The sequence below is a fragment of the Polistes dominula genome, unplaced genomic scaffold, assembly GCF_049000335.1.
Source record: "Polistes dominula isolate Pdom_NZ unplaced genomic scaffold, Pdom_raw_medaka contig_462, whole genome shotgun sequence".
In the NCBI taxonomy this organism is placed as follows: Eukaryota; Metazoa; Arthropoda; class Insecta; order Hymenoptera; family Vespidae; genus Polistes; species Polistes dominula.
Window position 1 is genome coordinate 44,275 of NW_028301104.1, and position 21,399 is coordinate 65,673.

The 21,399-nt window shown below is 31.5% G+C and overlaps 2 protein-coding genes across 6 annotated transcripts in view; one reads left to right on the forward strand and one right to left on the reverse strand.

The window, feature by feature from the left end:
* Positions 1-21,399, forward strand: part of LOC149031160 (fatty acyl-CoA reductase 1-like) — a 53,556-nt gene that overhangs the window by 20,034 nt on the left and 12,123 nt on the right. The gene's annotated exons all lie outside the window — the stretch shown is intronic.
* Positions 1,278-21,089, reverse strand: LOC149031162 (uncharacterized). 5 transcript variants are annotated; one of them, XM_089176582.1, is made up of 6 exons: positions 20,981-21,089; positions 20,290-20,469; positions 19,461-19,610; positions 3,512-4,029; positions 2,607-3,412; positions 1,278-2,425 (listed from the first exon to the last, which is right to left on the reverse strand). In XM_089176582.1, exon 6 carries the CDS (start codon positions 2,229-2,231, stop codon positions 1,593-1,595), a length of 639 nt encoding a protein of 212 aa, XP_089032708.1. In that variant the 5' UTR covers positions 2,232-2,425; positions 2,607-3,412; positions 3,512-4,029; positions 19,461-19,610; positions 20,290-20,469; positions 20,981-21,089; the 3' UTR covers positions 1,278-1,592. The 5 variants fall into 5 exon arrangements, 1 of the variants encoding a protein (XP_089032708.1); XR_016177977.1 differs by lacking the exons at positions 1,278-2,425; positions 2,607-3,412; positions 3,512-4,029; positions 19,461-19,610 and adding exons at positions 16,523-17,352; positions 17,464-17,616; positions 17,710-17,997; positions 18,357-19,007; XR_016177976.1 differs by lacking the exons at positions 1,278-2,425; positions 2,607-3,412; positions 3,512-4,029; positions 19,461-19,610 and adding exons at positions 16,523-17,352; positions 17,464-17,616; positions 17,710-17,989; positions 18,348-19,007.

Below are 21,399 nucleotides of genomic sequence, written 5' to 3' on the forward strand. Positions count from 1 at the left end.
TATTTTCTGCCTGAGAATCCTAATGCCACGAGAAAAAACGGTTGCATTTTGCGTTTAACCTAGACGCGAAAAGATCAACTGAAGGTTGACCAAACTTTTCAACAATTTCTTCGAATGCGCGGTTCGACAATTCCCATTCGGTGTCTACATTACTGATCCTTGATAAGGCGTCTGCTACTTTATTATCTTTCGATTTGATATACGATGCGTACAACCAAATCCTACTGTTTTCGGCCCACTGCCAAATTTTCTTTGCTAAATAATTGAAATTACTATACTTTATGCCTCTCATTCGGTTTTCATAAGACAAGGCCATCGTGTTGTCGATTCTCAATAATACCTCGCAGTCATGTAGACCCTCGCCTAAAACCTCAAGCGCTTTGTACACCGCGAGTAATTCTAAATGATTGATATGAAGTTTTTTTTCTCTTTTGTTCCAAGTCCCGTGTATTATTTTACTACCACTTACAGCCCCCCAGCCCGAAGTCGACGAGTCTGTAAAAATTTCGGCTTTGAACTTGAAGGTTTTAATTTTACTCTCTGTTTTGAAAATGTTCGCTTGCTACCAACAAATATCTTTGCGGGCCCATTCTGACACGATCATCTTTGCTTCATAATTACCATTATTGAAAATGAGCGCAAAACATTTTTCTCTCTCTGAAAGTTTCGTGTTTGCAAAACCATACTCAGCCGCGGGCCATTTAAGCTGATTAAAATTCCAATAAACTGCTCGAATTCAGGAATAGTACACGTTTCTTTAAACAAGAACTCGTTACATAGCTCAAAAACCTTGACTCGTTTATCGCTTGTCGGTCTTATGCAAAACTTTTCTGTGTCGACTTCTAAACCTAAAAATTTACAAGTCTGCTTCGGGCTCAAATTACTTTTCTCATAGTTTATAAGGAAACCAAGACTTTTAAGTAACGCGATTGTTTGAATCGTATTCTCTCGACAACTAGCTTTATCTTTTCCTATGCACAAGAAATCATCTAAATAAACAACCGACTTTAAACCTTTTGACCTAAGATAATTCACAACCGGTTTCATTACTTTAGTAAATACAAAGGGACTTGTCGATAAGCCGAAAGGGAGGACAACAAACTCGTAAATTTTTCCTTCGAATGTAAAGCGTAAAAATTTTCGACTGTCTTCATAAACGGGGATGCATAAATATGCATCTTCTAAATCAAAATTACACATAAAGTCACCCGGGCAAATGATCTTACTGACAGTTCTCATATCTTCCAATTTGAAGTGCGTTGTATCTATAAAAAAATTAAGTTTTTTCAAGTTGAGTATGAATCGGTGTGAACCATCGGGTTTTGGAACCGTAAAATAGGAAGACAGAAAATGCCCCTCAATAGGGTCACATTGTTTAATTGCTTGTTTGTTGATTAACTTTAAGATCGCTTCTTTAACCTTACATGAGTCTTGTTCAGAAAACAATGGCTCTACTGGAGGTCAAGTTTGCACGACCTGCCTTGCAAACTTGATCTTGTATCCCTCTACACACTCAAGGACAAATTTGTCCTTGGTTAACTTGAGCCATTGATTTTTGAACCAGCGCAGTCGACCTCCTGTCTGATGTACCTCTACTTCGGTGTCGTCCCCGTCTTCTGATTCTTCCGTTGAGTCTGGTTCTGAAACTGCCTGTGGGCGAAGGGTGCCTTTCCGGACCTGGAAAACTGCTGTCTCGCCTGTCCGTATGTATTGAAACTCTTTTTGGCCCAGGTGAACGGCTGACGTGCCTGGGCATTGACCCAGTTATTTGTCGTGAACGGTGCCTTCTTGACAGCTGGCTGTGGCTGAGTCTTCATAGTGTTTCCCACTCCGGTGATCGTCCTTGCCTCTTTGATTTTTGCTCCAAGCTCCGGCCCATACAGAAACTTGTCTGTCTTGGTGTTATTCAGGACGTCCTTGACTTGTTTGGTAAGTCCCGGTTCGATGAACACTTTTCTCGCCGTGGTTTGTTTATGGAAAAGTCCAGCAATCAGTTTTCCAGCCTCAAACATCCTTTCAATCATCACCGCTCTGTCCGGTGATTCCTGCGGCTCGTTGATAATCATGGAAATTGCTGAGCCCAACGCGATCATCGCGCTAGCTATCATTTTTTGGTTTTCTTCGAAATGTCCATCTCTTTTAATGGCACTCTCTGAAAGCGTTGCTCGAACTTCGGGGTTCAGCGTTGGAGCACTGAAGGATTCGTCTTGATTATATTTCTCCAACAACATTTCCGTGTCCTATTTTTTGAGGCCCGACGACAGCCAATAATCTCAGTGAGGCTTGAATGACGGGTGAATCTTTGCATCCACCTTGTTGGATTGGGTTGGGTCGTCACCGAACACTTGTAAAATTTCTTCGTCCTAGATCTCTCCCTCTTCTTTCGCGTCGTCACCCGTTTTAGGGACCGTGTTTTCCTTGTCGCCTACAAAAATTAACAAAAAATGTACATTTCCGACTGTCACAATTGACACTTTTAGGTTATGGTCTGACTTGACTCGAGTTCAAGCTTACCACACCTTCTTCTGGCCTGTCCTGCCTCTCGTGCAGGCTCACCAGTGATTTTGTTTTGTTTTTTGTTTTGTTTTTTTGTTTTTTTTTTTTACCTTGAATTATATCTTCGATCAACAATTCATTGTTTCTGATCTCGTTGCTGTCTTCGTTTTCCACCAGTGGCGCGGCAACAACCGCTGAAGGCACGGTTGAAACGATAGGCACCTTCTCGTTGCACGGGGGGCGGGGTGTATGTATGCACCCTCGACTTCACTGTCGAGACAGACCACGACCTGCGATCGCGACTCGCACGCTCACCCCGTCCGCGGCTTCTCGATCTCGACCTGGAGCGCTCACGCCTACGTTTTGCGCGGTGTCGCTCGTGTGAGCGGCTACGAAAACGTTTTTCTCTCGATCTCGAACGGGCGCGAGATCTTCGACGCTTTTTGTCCGATCCGCCATGTTGGTCGTCAGATTCTGGCGTCGCTTCTCTTTCCCTCGATTTCTTCTCTGAATTCTTCTTTTTCCTTCGACTTTCATCGTCCTCGCGATCCTCGCGATTCCGTTTACGCGATTTTCTACTCATCTTGTGGTTCGCGACAATTAACACTCGTTAATTTTTTAATTTTATACGCTGTTCGTTGTAACTTCTAACACACAAAAACATTAATGAAGTATCACATAGAAGGGACAAACGAAGGTGAATTTACATACGCTAAAGTTGTGACATCTAGCGCCCAGAGGCGAAACTACATGTAATCTTGAGAACGAGCATGAAGTATAATTTATATTATTCATCATAGTATCCCAGGTAACTGGTCTTTGAACGAAGGAAACAGAATTATAAGCTAAAATCTCATCGTAAACAGGTAAGTATTTGTTTTCTCTGCTGGAAAGATTAACACTCTGTGATATGGATCTACAAAAAAAGTTCTAACTTATTTAATGTAAATGATATTTTAAGAGATTTACTAAAAGTTTATTTTAGTAGTAAACTAAAAAAGGAGATAAAAATTACCGTTTGTGTGCAACATCCCATGCTGCAGCAATAATGTTGTTGACAACGTAATCAGCAGGAATTATATCGCAAATTAGGTCTTTATCACAATACACTGTTCGTAAAACACCAGTCGCGCTACCAACAACACCACCTGTAATTCCATACAAATTGTTTATCCAGCCAGCTATTGGTTCCTTTTCTGTTGCGACAACAATAGATGGCCGAACAATGCCAGTGGGAATTCCATTAGAATATTGCCGTACTGTATCTTCACAGATTGCATTTGAAAGTGCGTAGGTGTTAGGCCACTTACCCAGTAGCCTGTAAAACAAACGAATATGCTTATAGACTTATCTTTAAAAAAATGCAATAGGTTTCATGTTCTATAACATTGAGGTGATTAAATCTAATTGGTCTTCGGTCAAAATCTCTGTCAATCTAATTATGTCTTTTGTCTTCATAGGTTGCTTATACAATTTTTCTTCGATTTTATTGTAAACACAGTGCGAGTAAGCTGTTGAAACATAAATAAAAGCCTAAAGAACAAAATTATTATAAAGTAAGAACAATTTATTTTTAAAATTAAACTAAATTTTATATATAAATAAATTGATCTAGTCGGGAATTGTGCTTAAACAAACGCATTTTTATACGGATGATTTAACTAGGAGAAAAATACCTTTAAGCTTGTCATCTCTTGTGCAAGCAAGAGAAGATCCCTTGTTCCTCTATTATTTGTATTAACTATAAGACGAATATTGTCCAGAAAACGTACGGATGCTGCACTATGAAATATTACATCGGTATCTTTAATGCGATCGCGGTGCTTCTCTGACAATCCTAAATTTAATAGACTCGTGTCTCCTTCAATCAAAATAATTTTCCTTTTAACATCTTTTTGCAAAATTGTAATACTGGTGACATCGTTTATTCCGATAATAATAAGTACAAAATGTGTAACTTTACTCACAACATCATTGAAATATTCTTTAAATCGAGTCTGCGGATCCTTCTGTTTCTTTGCCCTTACCAGTAAATAAATCGTTGTTATTTCTGGACAACATCTGCAAACCGCAGCAATTGCATTTATAGTAAAAGTTTTTAGCGGAAAATTATTTCTTATAAAATAAATCATTATTGTGTCAAATTTAAAATATAGAAGTAAAGAGAGAAGTAGAAAAAGAGAAAAATAAAGAATAATCATTGTTATCTTTAAATACAGGTACTATTAGATAGATATTGTCTGCTGAATTAAATATATTTTGTAGCAATTAAATCTGTAAAAAAAATAGTTATCTTTTTGCATGACAAAAACTCTATGCTATTTTCCTTATTTAGAAAGCTTACATTGCTTCGAAAGATAAAATTAATTAATAGACTTCCAACTTAAACAATATTTTTTGTTATTTATTTCACACAATATGAATCTCAAGGAGATTAAAACTACTAACAAAAACTATCCGATTGTACATACAATCCTAATTTATTTAAAATTTATGATTGGAAGCTTATAACAAATGTACGAATTGAATGGAGAACAAAAACATAGGAGAAAGAATATTTACCTTAAAAGTTTTTCCATTATAAGCCTTCCTATAAATCCTAAGCTTCCTGTTATAAAAATTTTTTTTCCAGAAAAAAATGTAGCAATTTCTCCCCGCTTATTATAATAATTCGGGTCTTCTACCATTTATAATATTTCTTCTTGATACGTTTGTCCGCTTAATAATGCCATTTTTTGAATTCTTTTATAATAAAAACAAAATATTACATACAAATAAAGTAAGAAAAATTTCACTTTATAGTATTTATCGATAACAGACAGATCTTGAAGATAAGTAATTATTTATAAGTGATTGAAATAGATGCTTTTATTTCTAATTATGGTTCTAAGTTGTTCGTTTTTAAATACATGACAATTCAGTTTTTATTCTTCTTAAATAATTTTCCTATAGTAACAAACAAATATTATAAGTTTATTTATTCTAATAAAGTATTTATTTTATAGAATTAACATTTTATTGAAATAACGTTTAAACAAAAACATGCTAATGAATATTTATGCTATTTAATATAACATCAAAAAAATTCTTATCCATCTTTTAGTTTTATTCGAAACATAAAAAAAAAAAACTTGAAAATTTAGTTCGTTTGTTCTTTTACCTTTTTTATAGGTATTACACTTATTTAGAAAATTTGATCTTTTGTGAATTTAACAATTGGGAATAGTATAGAATAGTAAAAAATATAAAACTTACCTATTTATCTCAACAACTTTTATCACAATAAATATAATAAAATATGTCGACAAGTTTTTCGATTTTAAATTATTAAACAAAAACTTTTATTAACTTTTTATCATATGAAGAACTAAGTATGTTTGTTAGTTATTAAAAAAGTTTATAATAAGCTATATATTAAAAGTTTCCTCTTGATAAAAATATCTAATTAACTTTTTTCTAAGTAACCTAGTTCAACTCCAATTAATGTTTGAATAATATAAGTTAGTCCGTCTCTGCATTTATGTAGAGATAATCCCACTTACGTACAATGTGCACGTTTGATATTATCAATTTACATACAATACAACAGAAATCAACATAGTCATCGTGAGAATGTTCGTTTTACAATAACATGCTAATTGAATTATTCTAAATTTTACACAGTCTCATACCAATGTTTTATCGTAAACTATTACCATTTTGATCACGATTCACTCTTGAAGAAAACTAGCAATTTAGACAGCGTACAGTAGTCCCAAATTTATAATATGTTTCCAAAAAATGACAATATAGTTTATTATTTTTGAAAATTAATATATGAATTTTTTTAAGTACTTGACTACAAATCTAATATTAGTTGTTTAACAAAAAGAATGGGAAACACAAAACTAAAGATAATACTTATGTCAATTGAAATGAAAGTAATGTTATTTGTGGCAATATCGTTATTTTAAACGTGTCCTTTTTTATTGTAATTATCGATAGGATTGTAAGGTCTGTGCTAGATAGGTAATCATGAACTTCTATTTACGAGATAATGTTTTTGATAATAAAGATTATTATTTAGGTAAATTACAACAAAATTACTTAGCTTCTTTTTTTCCATTTGCAGTCTTTGACTTTGGATTGTCACTTGAAGATGGTATTAATCTCTTATTTTAATTGAAGATTTTTTACAAAAATTTATCAATAGGATCTAATATGTTATCCTCAGATAGGAAAAACTGGGTGATTATTATAAGTGTCGAGAACTATATATATAGATTGATACAATTTGGATATTGATCGTTTTTATTAGCTACCCCCATAGCAAGATCGTACCGGAGCCCTTTGATATATACGGTAACAATATTATAATAAATAAATCCTACAATTATCTTATTCTTGATTCTGTGCATTCATCTGATTCTCTAGAAACTTATTTTTTTTAAGGTTTCACTTCGAACACATGTGATCTGCGCATAATATTTTTTTTTTATATATAATTAATAAAATGGATTTTTGTGAAAATTAAATGTAAATGTAGAATCTTTGACTGTGGATCAGGAATTACAGAAACCACTTCGCGGTGAGACTTTAATCGGTATTGATCGTGGTATACAACATCGCTTATCTCAACATTCAACGACCATCGACTTTTTATTGGACATCAGTATAAGAATTTGAATTAAACAAATCATTAAAATATTAATTACTGTCGTGATCTTGATTTGTAAACAACTTCCATTTTTAATAAACGTACTTTTGTACTAGTTGATCATCCACCGGACGCATAATATAACTGTAGCGTGATCTTTCTAAATTTAATTCTAAACTTTGTAACAAAAATAATGCTTAGCCAATGTGACTGTGCAATATTATAATAGTTTACATGTTTAATTAATGTTCTCTTTTTTCCTTCTTCTGACACATCGTTTTTTTTGAAATAATGAAAATAAACACTTCGTTCTTTTATTCAAATAACTTGGAAAAATATGTAAATGTATGCATATTTGAAATAAACGTTTAAAGTGTATATAAATAGATAGTTTTAATAATTTTAGTTATCAAGTACTGTACTAATCTGTAAAAAAATAAAAAAATTATCTATTATTTAATTATTCAATATGAAAATTCGTAACACATACAAATCTTAAGAAGTTTCACTTGAGTCGCGTTGAAATTCTAAGCGTTTTTCTATTTAACGATATTTTTTAATCTGAATAACTAATCTTGACAATCTATTACAACATGCGTTACTAATATTGAAAGCACGGAACCAGATACCAGAAGGGCGATCGACAAAGGAAAATAACTAGCTTATACGAATGGAAATAAAAGGAAAGATTATTTTCGGAAATACGCCGCTAAGAGTCGTTATTTTCGCTGATGTCTAGCGACCCTTTAGGAGGGACGCGCCATACATATTGCTGGACTGAAAATTTGGGGGGACTGCTTCCGAGGCAACGCGCAGCCATGTTTATCTTTAGTATGTATTAACGGCTGTGGTTGGTTTAGGTTTGGAATACTTATAGTTTTTTATGTGATATTTATATTTAATTGCTTCTTTTTTTTTTTTTTAGTAGTTTTCTATACGTTTAAGTTTAATTTACTCATTTAATAATTACAAGTATAAATGTACAAACCTAACCTATAACTTAACGTTTGCTTACAGACCTATTGTCTTTTATCAAATCAAACTTAATTGAATCTTTCTTATTGAATTTATAATAATTTTTGTGTGTAACCTATTCTATTTTATTATATATTTATAATTATCATTAAATATTGTTCTTTTTTTTTTTTTGTATTTGATGCAATTCGTTATTTCATAATTATTTCAATTTTTGAATATTTCGCGCGCAATCTCGTGAATACATGAGATCCTGTCCCCTAGCAATCTACATGGTGCGTCCCTCGTATAGGGTTTCTACTGATGTCAGGTTTATAACGTCATATTTTTCAATGACAATTGTTAACAATACTGCATCATTAGCAATTGTATTAATGTTTCTTTTATCTATAAAAAGTAATATTTATTTCAAAATGGTAAATAAATTCATAGGTGTATAAGTGGATAAGTAAAGGATCGTTATAAGAATGCTTAATTAAATCGGAGAAATACGCCTGTACTTACTGTACTACAGGTAATATAACCTTAATTGATAGTTATTAATTACTTATATAAAAAAATGCAATTTCGCTTGTTTTTCTTCGTTATCGATTAAGGCTATTTTCATTTACCAATTGAAACATCGATAGTTTTTGAAACAAGATCATGACGTTATCATCCGCGAAAAAATATATTTCATTAATTTATTTTTTGTTTACCATTTTAGAAGCTTTTCTAATAATTGATGGTATTAAACCTTTTTATAATTAGAAAAAAATAGCTTCGACGTTCAAAAAGAAAATAAATTTTCTAATTTGAAATACGAGTTAGGACTAGGAATAGGAATGACTTTTTTATCATAGATGATTAACAAGATATGAATGGTTGTTTAAGAATATATTTGCAGCTACTTATAGTTTTTTTAACTTATTTAATAAAATGCTATACCAAATTACAAAGTCAAAGTTACGTATGTTCTCTTTTATAAAGAGTTGATAAAGAGGTGAGCGAGCATAGGGGTTTTCCTGGTAGTCCCGTTCAAAAATAATTAATAAACTATATATGGCGTGTTTTTGACCGGGACTACTGGTTGACCTTAAATGATGCTCTAACTGCGCGCTCTCCGCTATCTATCTCGAAAACGATTTAACGTACAAAAAAATTTTTGGGACAAAAGTTGTAGGGAATTTAATCCTCTACAATATCGGTACAAAACACAAATAGCGAATAACCTATAGGAAACGAGATATTTGCAAAAAATGGGTAATAAATCGATTTTTTTGACCTTTGAGTTAATAGAAGCGTGCACCTTACCATATGTAGGTTTTGAGACCACTTTAAGAATGTCAAAATACAAGTTTATACGAATTTATAGCTCAGTATCTAAAATTCCAGGATTCTTACCTAATTTGACTGGATTAGAAAGTTTGTCAATACCGGAACCCGTAGAAAAAATACAGGATATCGTATTGAAAAATCGTTGAGTGACTGGAAGAGATTTAGTAAAAGCCCTAGACATCTCATTGGATAGTGTAATCAATATTTTGACTGAAGTATTGGGTTTCAAAAAGCTGTGTGCACAATGGATGACGTATTTGCTAACAATGGAACAAATAAAGATTCGAATGCGACTTTCTCAGCAACATTTAGAGCGTTTTCGAAAGGATAAAGCGGCTTTTGAGCGTCGATTCAACACTATGGATGAGACTTGGATCTATCACCATGATCCTGAATCAAAACAAGAGGCTAAAGAGTGGTATCAAAGTGATTCTTCGGCTCCGAAACGAGTTCGTGTCCAAAAATCGGCCAAGAAGGTGTTAGCATCAGTTTTTTGGGATGCGAAAGGAATTTTGTTTGTGGATTACTTGCAAACTGGTAAAACAATAAATTCTGAATATTATTGTAACCTTTTAGACCAGCTGAAGGAAAAAATTCGTTAAAGAAGACCCGGTTTGCAGAAGAAAAAAATCCTCTTCCATCAGTACAATGCACCGTGTCACAAGAGCATTTTGACAATAGCTAAAATCCATGAATTAAAGATCGAATTGTTGGAGCATCCACCGTATTCACCAGATTTAGCCCCTAGCTACTTTCATTTGTTTCCCGACCTAAAAAAAATCATGCGTGGGAAGCGTTTTTCTTCAAATGATGAGGTCATAACAGCTGTGGAAGCGTATTTTGCAGCCCTTCCAGATTCTTACTTCAGAGATGGAATTTATAAATTGGAATCTCATTGGGACAAATGTATTGATGTTCAGGGAGACTATACTTAATAATAAAGTTTATTTCAAACCTTAAAATTGTGTTTTTCTTATCGAACCGCAAAACTTATTGAACAGTCTTGTACGTAAACAAAAAAAACGAAGATAGCAAGAATAAAAAAGAAAAATCAGAAAATAGTTTACAAGATTTCAAGTCATGTATGTGTGAAATATTTCAAATCACGGTACTACTTAAAGTGTGACTTCACAGGTCGTACACCAAAACCTTGTTCCCTTGCTTTTTCCATTTTCAATTTTAGAAATTTTGCTGGCAATTATCAAATGTCTATTATCTGCAAAATGCAAAAATTTGCAAAGAAGTCAAAACTTTTTTGCAGTTAACACTTTACTAACAAAAGGTGTTGATACACTTTCTCGTTTCAAAAAATACATTTGTAGTGTTGGCTTTCCGATGATACCTGCAATATTAACATTGCTATAAAACATCTCATTTCGTTATAATTTGTCGAATAGTAATCCTTCATTCTTAACCGTGACTACAACTTATGATTTTTAGGATATTTTTGTGCATACAAAATCGTTTATTCCACAACGATGGATATGAATTTACTACCTAAAAATTTATCCAAATGAAATAAACACTTTTTGAAGTGAAAACTTCTTTAGAATAGGAGTGATCTGAAAATTAAATAAACAGAAACGCAGCTATGTAACGGTCTGCTATACTAAATAACGAGAGACAAAGAGACAAGCATATAGGATTGAGCCAGCGAGAAAGAGACGGAATATGGCTATACAGTTTTTCCTATTCTCGGCCTCCTCTTTATGCTATGCTTCGTAGTAATTGCTCCTGGTTGCATATGTGTGCGTTTGTGTGCGGCTGAATACTACAAAGCGTGGACATGTATTCTTTTGATACTCGAAATGTTTGTAGGTAGGAGCGATAGAAAGGTAAAAGAATAAACAGAGATAAGCACGTAGATATGCGACAAAAGTATAAGGTTCAAACGAACCGACGGTCGAAATAAAGAAAGAAGGTTCGTAGTCTGTTTTTATTTTAGTAAACGTTTCATTTCTTTTCTATTTAAAAATGTTTCTATTTTATTGAAAAATTAGTATTAAATTCTTTATTTCGCAAATATTATAATAAATAATTATGAAGTACACAGAATATATAATAATTATATTGTCAAAAATATAAAAAAAAGGATTACCAGATACATCAGAGAAAAAGAATTAGAGAATACTGTGGAATAAATTAGGAGCAGCTGACTAATTCTTTTCAAAAGCAAGTAAATTACTGTTATTATTTTATTTTGCTTTTTCATAAAATATATTTGATGAATAAAGACAAAATATATCTATTAAGGGTTCATTCTGGTTTATACGCTAAAAAAAAGGCTATTTTCACGATTTTTTTTTAGGCTTTGTAGGATACATATACATATGAAAGTTGTTGGGTATGATAAATACACTCTAGAAGTACAAGAAAACAATTTTTTTTATTGTTCAGAACATTTTTTGACATCCAAAATGGCTAACAAACGTGAACCCTTCAAAAAAAGGTATGCTGTTGGCGGGCATCGAAATTTAAAAACGGGTGATCTAAAACAAAAAAATAAGACGGTTTTAAATTTAGTATGACAATGGCTATCGGGTATGTCAAAACTATCAATTTTTATAAAAGCAAAACAAAATGACAGCCATTTTTCGAAAAAAAATCGTTGATTTTTTTCGCAGTTTTTTGTAAAAAAAAAAATAGTAAAAATTAATATTTTGACTTGGTTGTAGCATGCGAGATAGCTATTTATGTTTAGAGTATGTGGTTAAAATTTCAGAAGAATCGGTTGAGTAGTTTCGGAGATATCATGCCCGCCAACCGAAAAAAACGTTGTTTCGAGAAAAACGCGCTTAAAGTTTCTTTTAACAAATTTTTAAAAAGTCTTACTTTACCTTATTCTGCGATGCCTGCACCATACAGTATGCCTTCTGTTTCTTCAAAATACTCATTTTCTTCAACTCTAACTTTTTTTCGTACTGTCCTGGCTTCTTTTAAAGATTCTCCGCTCAAACGATTGGCTGAACGCACACGCGTGTTGTCGCGGTTACTAGCGTAATTGACTGCGATAGGGCCAAGTTTTATCTCCAAAACGTGCATTATTTTTAGTATTGGATCAAAACCTTCGTTAAATATACAAGCTGCCAATTGACAAGCTATTTCCACAATTTTTTTACAATTAAATAGATGTTTAGGCACCATAGCCCAAACGCATTTGTTGAAGCACTCATTATTATTTTGAGTGTTGCCACCTAAACATCTTTCAAGCAATTCTGGTTTTGTCAGGTCTTCGTACACTGGCTTTAATACTTCTTGGACATCTTTAGCGAGAGGAGGAGGATGTTTATAAGTATCAAGGGTTTTAGCTGCCTCAACTTTACGATACTTACACCAGTTGCTAGAACAGTATGTATGTTGCGGGTCATCATCAGTAGAAATTTTGTGATAGTACCCCGCCTAAATTTCCTTTCTCATGTTCTCAATTGAATTTTTATTTCTTTGAACAGCTAACCCATAGTTAGTTGACAATTCCTTCATCAACTTTATAGTCAATCGTTGAGTTTTAATCACTGGAACACTTTTTTTAATAACTTTTTTCTTTTTTACAACTTTCTTCGGTCCTTTTTTTGCAGCAGGATTCTTGGCTTCCGCTTGTTTCAAAGCTTTTCTCTTTTGAATCAGTGCTTTTCGTGCTTCATTAGCACGGTTGAAAACTCGATTGGCAACATGTAAAACACACTCTAATTTTTTGATAACAAAATCTTCGCCGTAGAGAAAAACATTTAGCAACATTTGAAAAGTTTTCGTGTCGCCATCGCCGATATAAAAACCATATTTTACGGAGAACTTCTTGAGTGATCGAAGAAACATCTCCACGATACCATTAACCTCCATCTTCCTGGCACTACCTTCATGGTTTATCGTACAATGCGTTTTATGCTGTTCGTACCAGGCAAGATAGTTTACTTCCTTCACTTTTCTTTTCCACATCTTACATCCCTTACAGTAAGTTGACCTTATAGAAACGTCGACAATTTTTCCACTGTATTTTAAAATTAGAGAAACTATTCCAATCAACGAAGAGAATCCTCTTTTGGCCCAAGAGCCGTCGCCAGAAACAGACAGAATATCCTCTGGTTTTCCTCGTTTCTTGTTTTCGAGTTGCTCTTCGGTGACGGCTTTATGCGACACTACGTTAAAAACAGCATTGACCGCGATTAGTATAGAGTCAAGGATTCCATAATATGCAGAGATACTTAAACCTTTTCCGAAGTCCATAAGGTTGCAAAACATATTTATACCATGCACACCAATACCAAGTAGACGCATCACAAAAACAAGGCGACGATTCACTTCATACCCGGTTCCAATCATCGGGCACGAGTCGATAAACTTTTCTCTGCACGCACAAGATAATCGTACTTTGAAGCCTAATCCTCGCAAACCGTATCGACTAAACGAAATTTCTCAATCACAATCTTTACACTTAACATATTTTGACAACATCAAAAAGATCAGAAAGAAACTTAAAATACTGTAACCGGATGTTTTATCGATATTTACGTCAAAATTTGGATCTTTAGACGATCCCAGTTTTTCAGTGGATTTGCTTGTATTTTGTGCGCTGTTAACTTCATCGGAGAATCGATTGCAGTAAAATTTTCGCTTTGCACCTTTTCTACTTGGACGATAATTACTTTTTTTACTAGATTTTCTATCCATTGTGGTATTCCGGACAGAGAGAAATATATATTTACATAAGAGTAGCGTGGTTACAGAAATACAGAATTAAAAAGGGTTGAAAATATATGACCGACTGGCCGTTTTTGCAGAATAACAGATAACACACAGATAGATACAGATGGACTAATTGAGGACTGAAGACTAAGGACTAATACCGACTAAAACTAACTAAGGAGACTTTCTTTCTTTTTCCCCACATATTTATATCAGAAATGAATTTCTTCTCCCTTTGGAGAAAAAATGAGATTATTAATCTTATTGACCAATAGCATAAGGATCAACTCCAAAGTCCACCGATGGGTACAGCCTATGTTTTTTTTTGTAGTGGAAACTATACATAAAAAAATCTGATCTAGATTATCGAAATTTTATTTATATATAATATCGAACGTGCTTACATAGGAATTTGTTACTCCTCAAAGGTCCCGACACCGCAGAAAAGGTTATAATCGCACTAATATATCTCGATAATTCCTAGGTTTGTTTATGGTTTTATGGCCCTCCTAAACTTTCCTTTTAGTCTCTGCATAGAGTTTTTCTTTCCAAAAAAAAAGAATATAGGGAAAAAACTGAATACTAGTTTTCTTTTCCTACACCATTCTGAATAATATGCAGAGACATTTCCACTTAAACAACCGTTTATGGTTTGTCTCCTCTCTTTGTAATATCTCTGTGTTTGGGTCGCAAAATAATATACTTAGACTGCTCGGATCGTTCTAAAATTTTTGTATGATAATTCTACATATGTTTACTTTCGAAAAATACAAAAAAAAATTAATTTTTTTAAAATTATAAACCAGAATGAACGCTTAAATTTGATTTTTATATGTTTTTGTGAAAAATATCCAAAAAGATGTACTGATTTATGCATATATGAAAATTATATTATAAACTGTGATATTTGCGTATTTAAGAAACTTATAGTAATTTTTCAAGAAAATAAAAACATTTTTATCAAGTGAAAACAATTACATCAAAATGACGTCAAAATGATTTTGCGCTATGTCAGGATTTACGTAAGATATAAGTCAGATATGAGTCACATGTGACTCATTATTTCACTTTTATTGACGTAAGACTTTTACGTTATAAATATGACGTTAAGCTAACATGACGAAACAAAAGAACAAAAAAGAAAAAGCAATGATGTCATACATATGTCTAGTTGTTGCCAAATTTCTTACTAGTATATGACGTATAATTTTTTTTTCACCCCCGGGACTTGAGAACTCGGGAACATACGATTACTGGATGGACATTACTACTGGGTGGTGATTTGCCTCACTGAGCAATGCAAACTTGTGCTAATTTCTATTATATTACTAATCCATATAAAATTAACAATATTATGTTTTATAATTATTAAATTATAATAAGTAATAAAATATAACATAAATTAATAATATAAATTATAATTAACACGTTCTGTGCCACGTGTACCACCGGTGGTACAATAACCATTAAACATATTTATTTAATGCACTGAAAATATATACTTATAAGGTGACTTACCGTCACCGTTTTTTTAAATATATGTATATATATATTTATACATACATATGTTAGTGCGAGTCATAAAAATCAATTATTTTTTTTTACAAGTACTACAGAAAAATGGGTTTGCTAGACACCTTAAAAAAATTCTCACAAAATATGAGCTCTTAATTTTAATAGGAAAATCTACCGCATCGCAGTTTTTTATTTTTTTCTCAGTCCAATAGAATAAAATTCATACCTTATCATTAACCGATTGTATAGAAAAATGTTCTAATAGTATTTTGTAGGAAATTTAATTCTCTACAACAAAGATATCTTATATTTGTTTCGTAAACCTCACCATTTGAATGATATTGAAGATTAAAATTTGATAATTTTTAGACAAATTTTATTTTTATTTATGAATTTTATAACTTGACAATAAATGACTATTATGAGATGCGCAATACAAATTTTTGTAGGAAATTTACTGCTCTATAAAAATAGTGTCTTATGTTTTGGCAATTAAATTAAGCGTTCAAAGATATTCAGAGACAAAAATCAGTACACATGAAAGTTTGATGATATATATATATGGGGGATTTCACGTTAAATCGGTCACGTTTGACTCCGACCCCTTTTGATTTAGCTAAAAGTTTTTTATCCTATGCTACCCTATGAAAAACAATTTTCAGAAATTATTTCAAATTTTTTTACCAAACCCAAGAAAAATTTTTAATTTTTGAAAAAAATTGCTATTTTCTTTGAAATGGCTATAACTTCTTTAAAATTCAACCTGTTAAAACGTTTTTTTTTTTTAATATTTGTTGCTTAATGTACTTTTCAGAAAAAAATACAAAAAAATTTCAAAATTATAAAATCCATGAAATTTTTGTATTTTTTGAGAAAACTCGTTATTTACTCAAAGTTCGCCATTTTTTATTTTTTTTTTATTTTCTAGAAAAAAACTTTGTATAAATCTGCGATTATCCCCGCCAGTCCCAGAGTAAGCTGAGTTAGTTTCCTATTTTTTTTATTTAATTGAAAACAAATTTTTAATTAATTTCTTTTAAATTAAATTAATGCAATTAAACAATTTTACAATATTATATACTTAATTTATAGTCTCAAAATACAAAGTTTAAAAAAAAAATGTAACCTTTCGTTTTTTGCTGTAAGAATATGATGAAATTATTACGTCATTTTTATGTCTGAACATACGACTTAATATTGAGGTCATAATTAAAGTCACTTTTCACTTCAAAAATTTAAAGATGACTTTATGACATACGTATGACATCATTTTAAGGTCTTGTGTTCACTGGGTTCCGTCATGTGTACGAAAAAATTTAAAGTTGACTTTATGACGTACGTATCACATAATATGAAGGTCTTGTGTTCACTGGGTAAGATGTTGAACTCCCAGCGTGAATCGGTGGAGCTTACCACGTAGCCGAAATTTGAGACTCGTACTGTATACAGTTCAATAAGCTGAGAGAGCGATACGTTCAATGCATTTTTTAGATTTTTCGTTGTTCAGATCTTTATTTAGACGAGAGTATTTAGAAAAATAAGTTTGTGGTCCAAAGAATAAGGACGAGATATGTTATAAATAATAAGGGTCTCGAAGTGTGGTAGGCTACAGAGTTGAAAAAACATTTCTAAAGAATATCTATATTAGATCTTTCGTTGCATTTTACCAGAACCTTCGTTTAGTCTAGCAGTATTTTCCATATGTTTTTCGTAACGTCTTTATTTCATCTATCCTAAAATGTTTGTTATATAGTGCAAGAATGTAAATGAAAACGGGACGTAGAAAACTATACTAACAAAAAAATTTTATACCTGAGTTTCAAAAAAGGATTATTTATTTTTACCTAATTTCTGACGAATTATATTTTCTTTGATAAACATCCTTACGATTTTGGTGTCTATTTATAACTATTGCATTCAGCATTCCGTTTTTATTGCTTGAATTGTGAAAAGTGCACTTCTTATCAGCTATTCCACCCCAAGACCATACCGGTAACCTTTATGATATATAGTATTATTATTATAATAAATAAATCCTACAATTATCTTACTCTTAAACTGTCCATTTGTCTCATTTTCTCGAAACTTACATTTTTTAAGGTTTCACTTCTAACACGTGTGATCTGCACACATGTTTTATTTTTATTAGTTGACATTAGGAGCTCGAAAGTTCATTGCAGCAAACACCAAATACCGCCATTGTTCCTGTCCCTGAGCGCGATCCTTCAATTTGCGGTCATTATATCTTATTTCTTTCAGATCCCTTCTCTAATATTATCCTTCCATCTACGTCGGGTCTTTTCCCATTTGGTATACCGACCAATATTTTGTGCGTCGTTTAACCCTCGCCTTTCAGAAAATTTTTTTGCACTGGATACCTGTAATTATAGTGAACTCTTTATTATATTTGAGGGAAAGAAAGCTGATGTATTCTAAGACGATATTTAGATTTATTATTTTCCGATAAAAAGAAACGTTACTAGACTTTTCTGATTGCTTAACGCCTTCCTAAAAATAGAAAATATTATACATTAGTTTAAAACAGATTCGCCTTAGCATAACACACAGTGCGCTCGACCGTTTTATTGTCGTTTTTCACAGATTGTGAAAAAATAACTTGTAAAAAGCCAATTAAATTAATATCGTTTTTTTTTTGGCGAATAATAAATCTAAATATCGTCATACAATACATCGGCTATTTTCTGCTGAGATATAATAAGGAGCTCACTACAATTACAGGTATCCAGTGCAAAAAAATTTTCAGAAAAATATCGAAGTAATAGTTTTTGGTCGACATTTAGGAGTAGTATTAAATTGTTTTTTTCCATGGAACATTAAATCCGTTAGTTCTCAGGTAATTCTTCATAGTACTCCAAGTAACTGGTTTTAGATCGCAGGAATCAGCATTATAAACTGTAATATCTTCATCTAAAGGTAAATATTTATTACTTCTACTGGAAAAAGATTAACACTCTGTGATATATATCTACAAATAAAGTTCTAACTTATTTATTGTAAATGATATTTTAAAAGATTAACTAAAAGTTGATATCGAAGATTATTCAAAAAAGAAAAAAGAAATTGCCGTTTCTCTGCAATGTCCCATACTGCAGCAATAATGTTGTTTACAACATAATCAGCAGGAATTATATAGCAGATTAAATCTCCATCACAATACAGCGTTCGTAAAACACCGGTCAAGCTACCAAAAATAGAACCTGTTAGTCAATACAAATTGTTTATTAGTCAAGTGATTGGTTCTTTTTCTGTTGAGACAACAATAGATGGCCGAACAATTCCAGTGGGAATTCCATTAGAATATTGCCGTACTGTATCTTCACAGATTGCCTTTGAAAATGCGTAGATGTTAGGCCACTTACCCAGTAGCCTGTAAAACAAACGAATATGCTTATCGATTTATCTCTAAAAGAATACAGTAGGTTTTTATGTTTTATTACTTTGGGGTGATTAAATCTAATTGGTCTTCGGTCAAAATCTCTGTCAATCAAATTATGTCTTTTGTCTTCATAGGTTGCTTATGCAATTTTTCTTCGATTTTATTGTAAACAGTGCGAGTAAGCTGTTGAAAAATAAATAAAAGCCTAAAGAACAAAATTATTATAAAGTAAGAACAATTTATTTTTAAAATTAAACTAAATTTTATATATAAATAAATTGATCTAGTCGGGAATTATGCTTAAACATACGCATTTTTATACGGATGATTTAAGTAGGAAAAAAATACCTTTAAGCTTGTCATCTCTTGTGCAAGCAAGAGAAGATCCCTTGTTCCTCTAATATTTGTATTAACTACAATACGAATATTGTCCAGAAAACGTACTGATGCTGCACTGTGAAAAATTACATCGGTATCTCAAATGCGATAGCGGTCCTTCTCTGACAATCCTAAATTTAATAGACTCGTGTCTCCTTCAATCAAAATAATTTTCTTTTCAACATCTTTTTGCTCTCTCTTCAATCTATCGAAAATCTAAAGATTTAAATATAAATTGTAATACTGGTGACATCGTTTATTCCGATAATAATAAATACATATTGTTTAACTTTCCTTTACAACATCATTAAAATACTCTTTAAATCGAGTTTTCGGATCCTTTTTTTTCTTTGCCCTAACCAGTAAATAAATCGTTGTTATTTCTGGACAACGTCTACAAACCGCAGCAATTGCATTTATAGTACAAGTTTTTAGCGGAAAAATATTTCTTATAAAACAAAACATTTTTGTGTCAATGTTTAAATATAGAAGTAAGGAGAGAAGTAGAAAAAGAGAAAAATAGAGAATAATCATTGTTATCTTTAAATACAGGTACTATTAGATAGATATTTTCTGCTGAATTTAATATATTTTCTAGCCAATAAATCTGTAAAAAAAAATAGTTATCCTTTTGCATGACAAAAACTCTATGCTAATTTCCTTATTTAGAAAGCTTACATTGCTTTGAAAGATAAAATTAATTAATAGACTTTAAATTTGAACAATATTTTTTGTTATTTATTTCACACAATATGAATCTCAAGAAGAATAAAACTACTAACAAAAACTATCCGATTGTACATACAATCCTAATTTATTTAAAATTTATGATTGGACGCTTATAACAAATGTACGAATTGAATGGAGAACAAAAACATAGGAGAAGAATATTTACCTCAAAAGTTTTTCCATTATAAGCCTTCCTATAAATCCTAAGCCTCCTGTTATAAAAATTTTCTTTCCAGAAAAAAATGTAGCAATTTCTCCTCGTTGATTGTAATAATTCGGTTCTTCTACCATTGATAATATTTCTTTTTGATACGTTTGTCCGCTTAATGATGCCATTTTTTGAATTCTTTTATAATAAAAACAAAATATTACATAAAAATAAAAGTAAGAAAAATTTCACTTTATAGTAATTATCGATGACAGACAGATCTTGAAGATAAGTAATTATTTATAAGTGATTGAAATAGATGCTTTTATTTCTGATTATAGTTCTAAGTTGTTCGTTTTTAAATACATGACAATTCAGTTTTTATTCTTCTTAAATAATTTTCCTATAGTAACAAACAAATAAAATAAGTATATTTATTCTAATAAAGTATTTATTTTATAGAATTAACATTTTATTGAAATAACGTTTAAACAAAAACATGCTAATGAATATTTATGCTATTTAATATAACATCAAAAAATTTCTTATCCATCTTTTAGTTTTATTCGAAAAATAAAAAAAAACTTGAAAATTTAGTTCGTTTGTCCTTTTACCTGATTTATAGGTATTACACTTATTTAGAAAATTTGATCATTTGTGAATTTAACAGTTAAGAATAGTATAGAATAGTAAGTAATAAAAAACTTACCTATTTATCTCAACAACTTTTATCACAATAAATATAATAAAATATGTCGACAAGTTTTTCGATTTTAAACTATTAAAGAAAAACTTTTATTAAATTTTTATCTTATGAAGAACTAAGTATGTTTGTTAGTTATTAAAAAAGATTATAATAAATAAAGTATTAAAAATGTCCTCTTCATAAAAATATCTTTAGAACTTTTTCTAAGTAACTTAGTTCAACTCCAAATTATGATTAAGTAATATTAGTTAGTCGGTCTCTGCATTTATATAGAGATAATCCCACTTGCGTACAATGTACACGCTTAATATTATCAATTTGCAAACAATACAATAGGAAAAATCCTAGTCACCGTGAAAATGTTTGTTTTACAATAACATGCTAATTGAATTATTCTAAATTTTACACCGTCTTATAGCAAT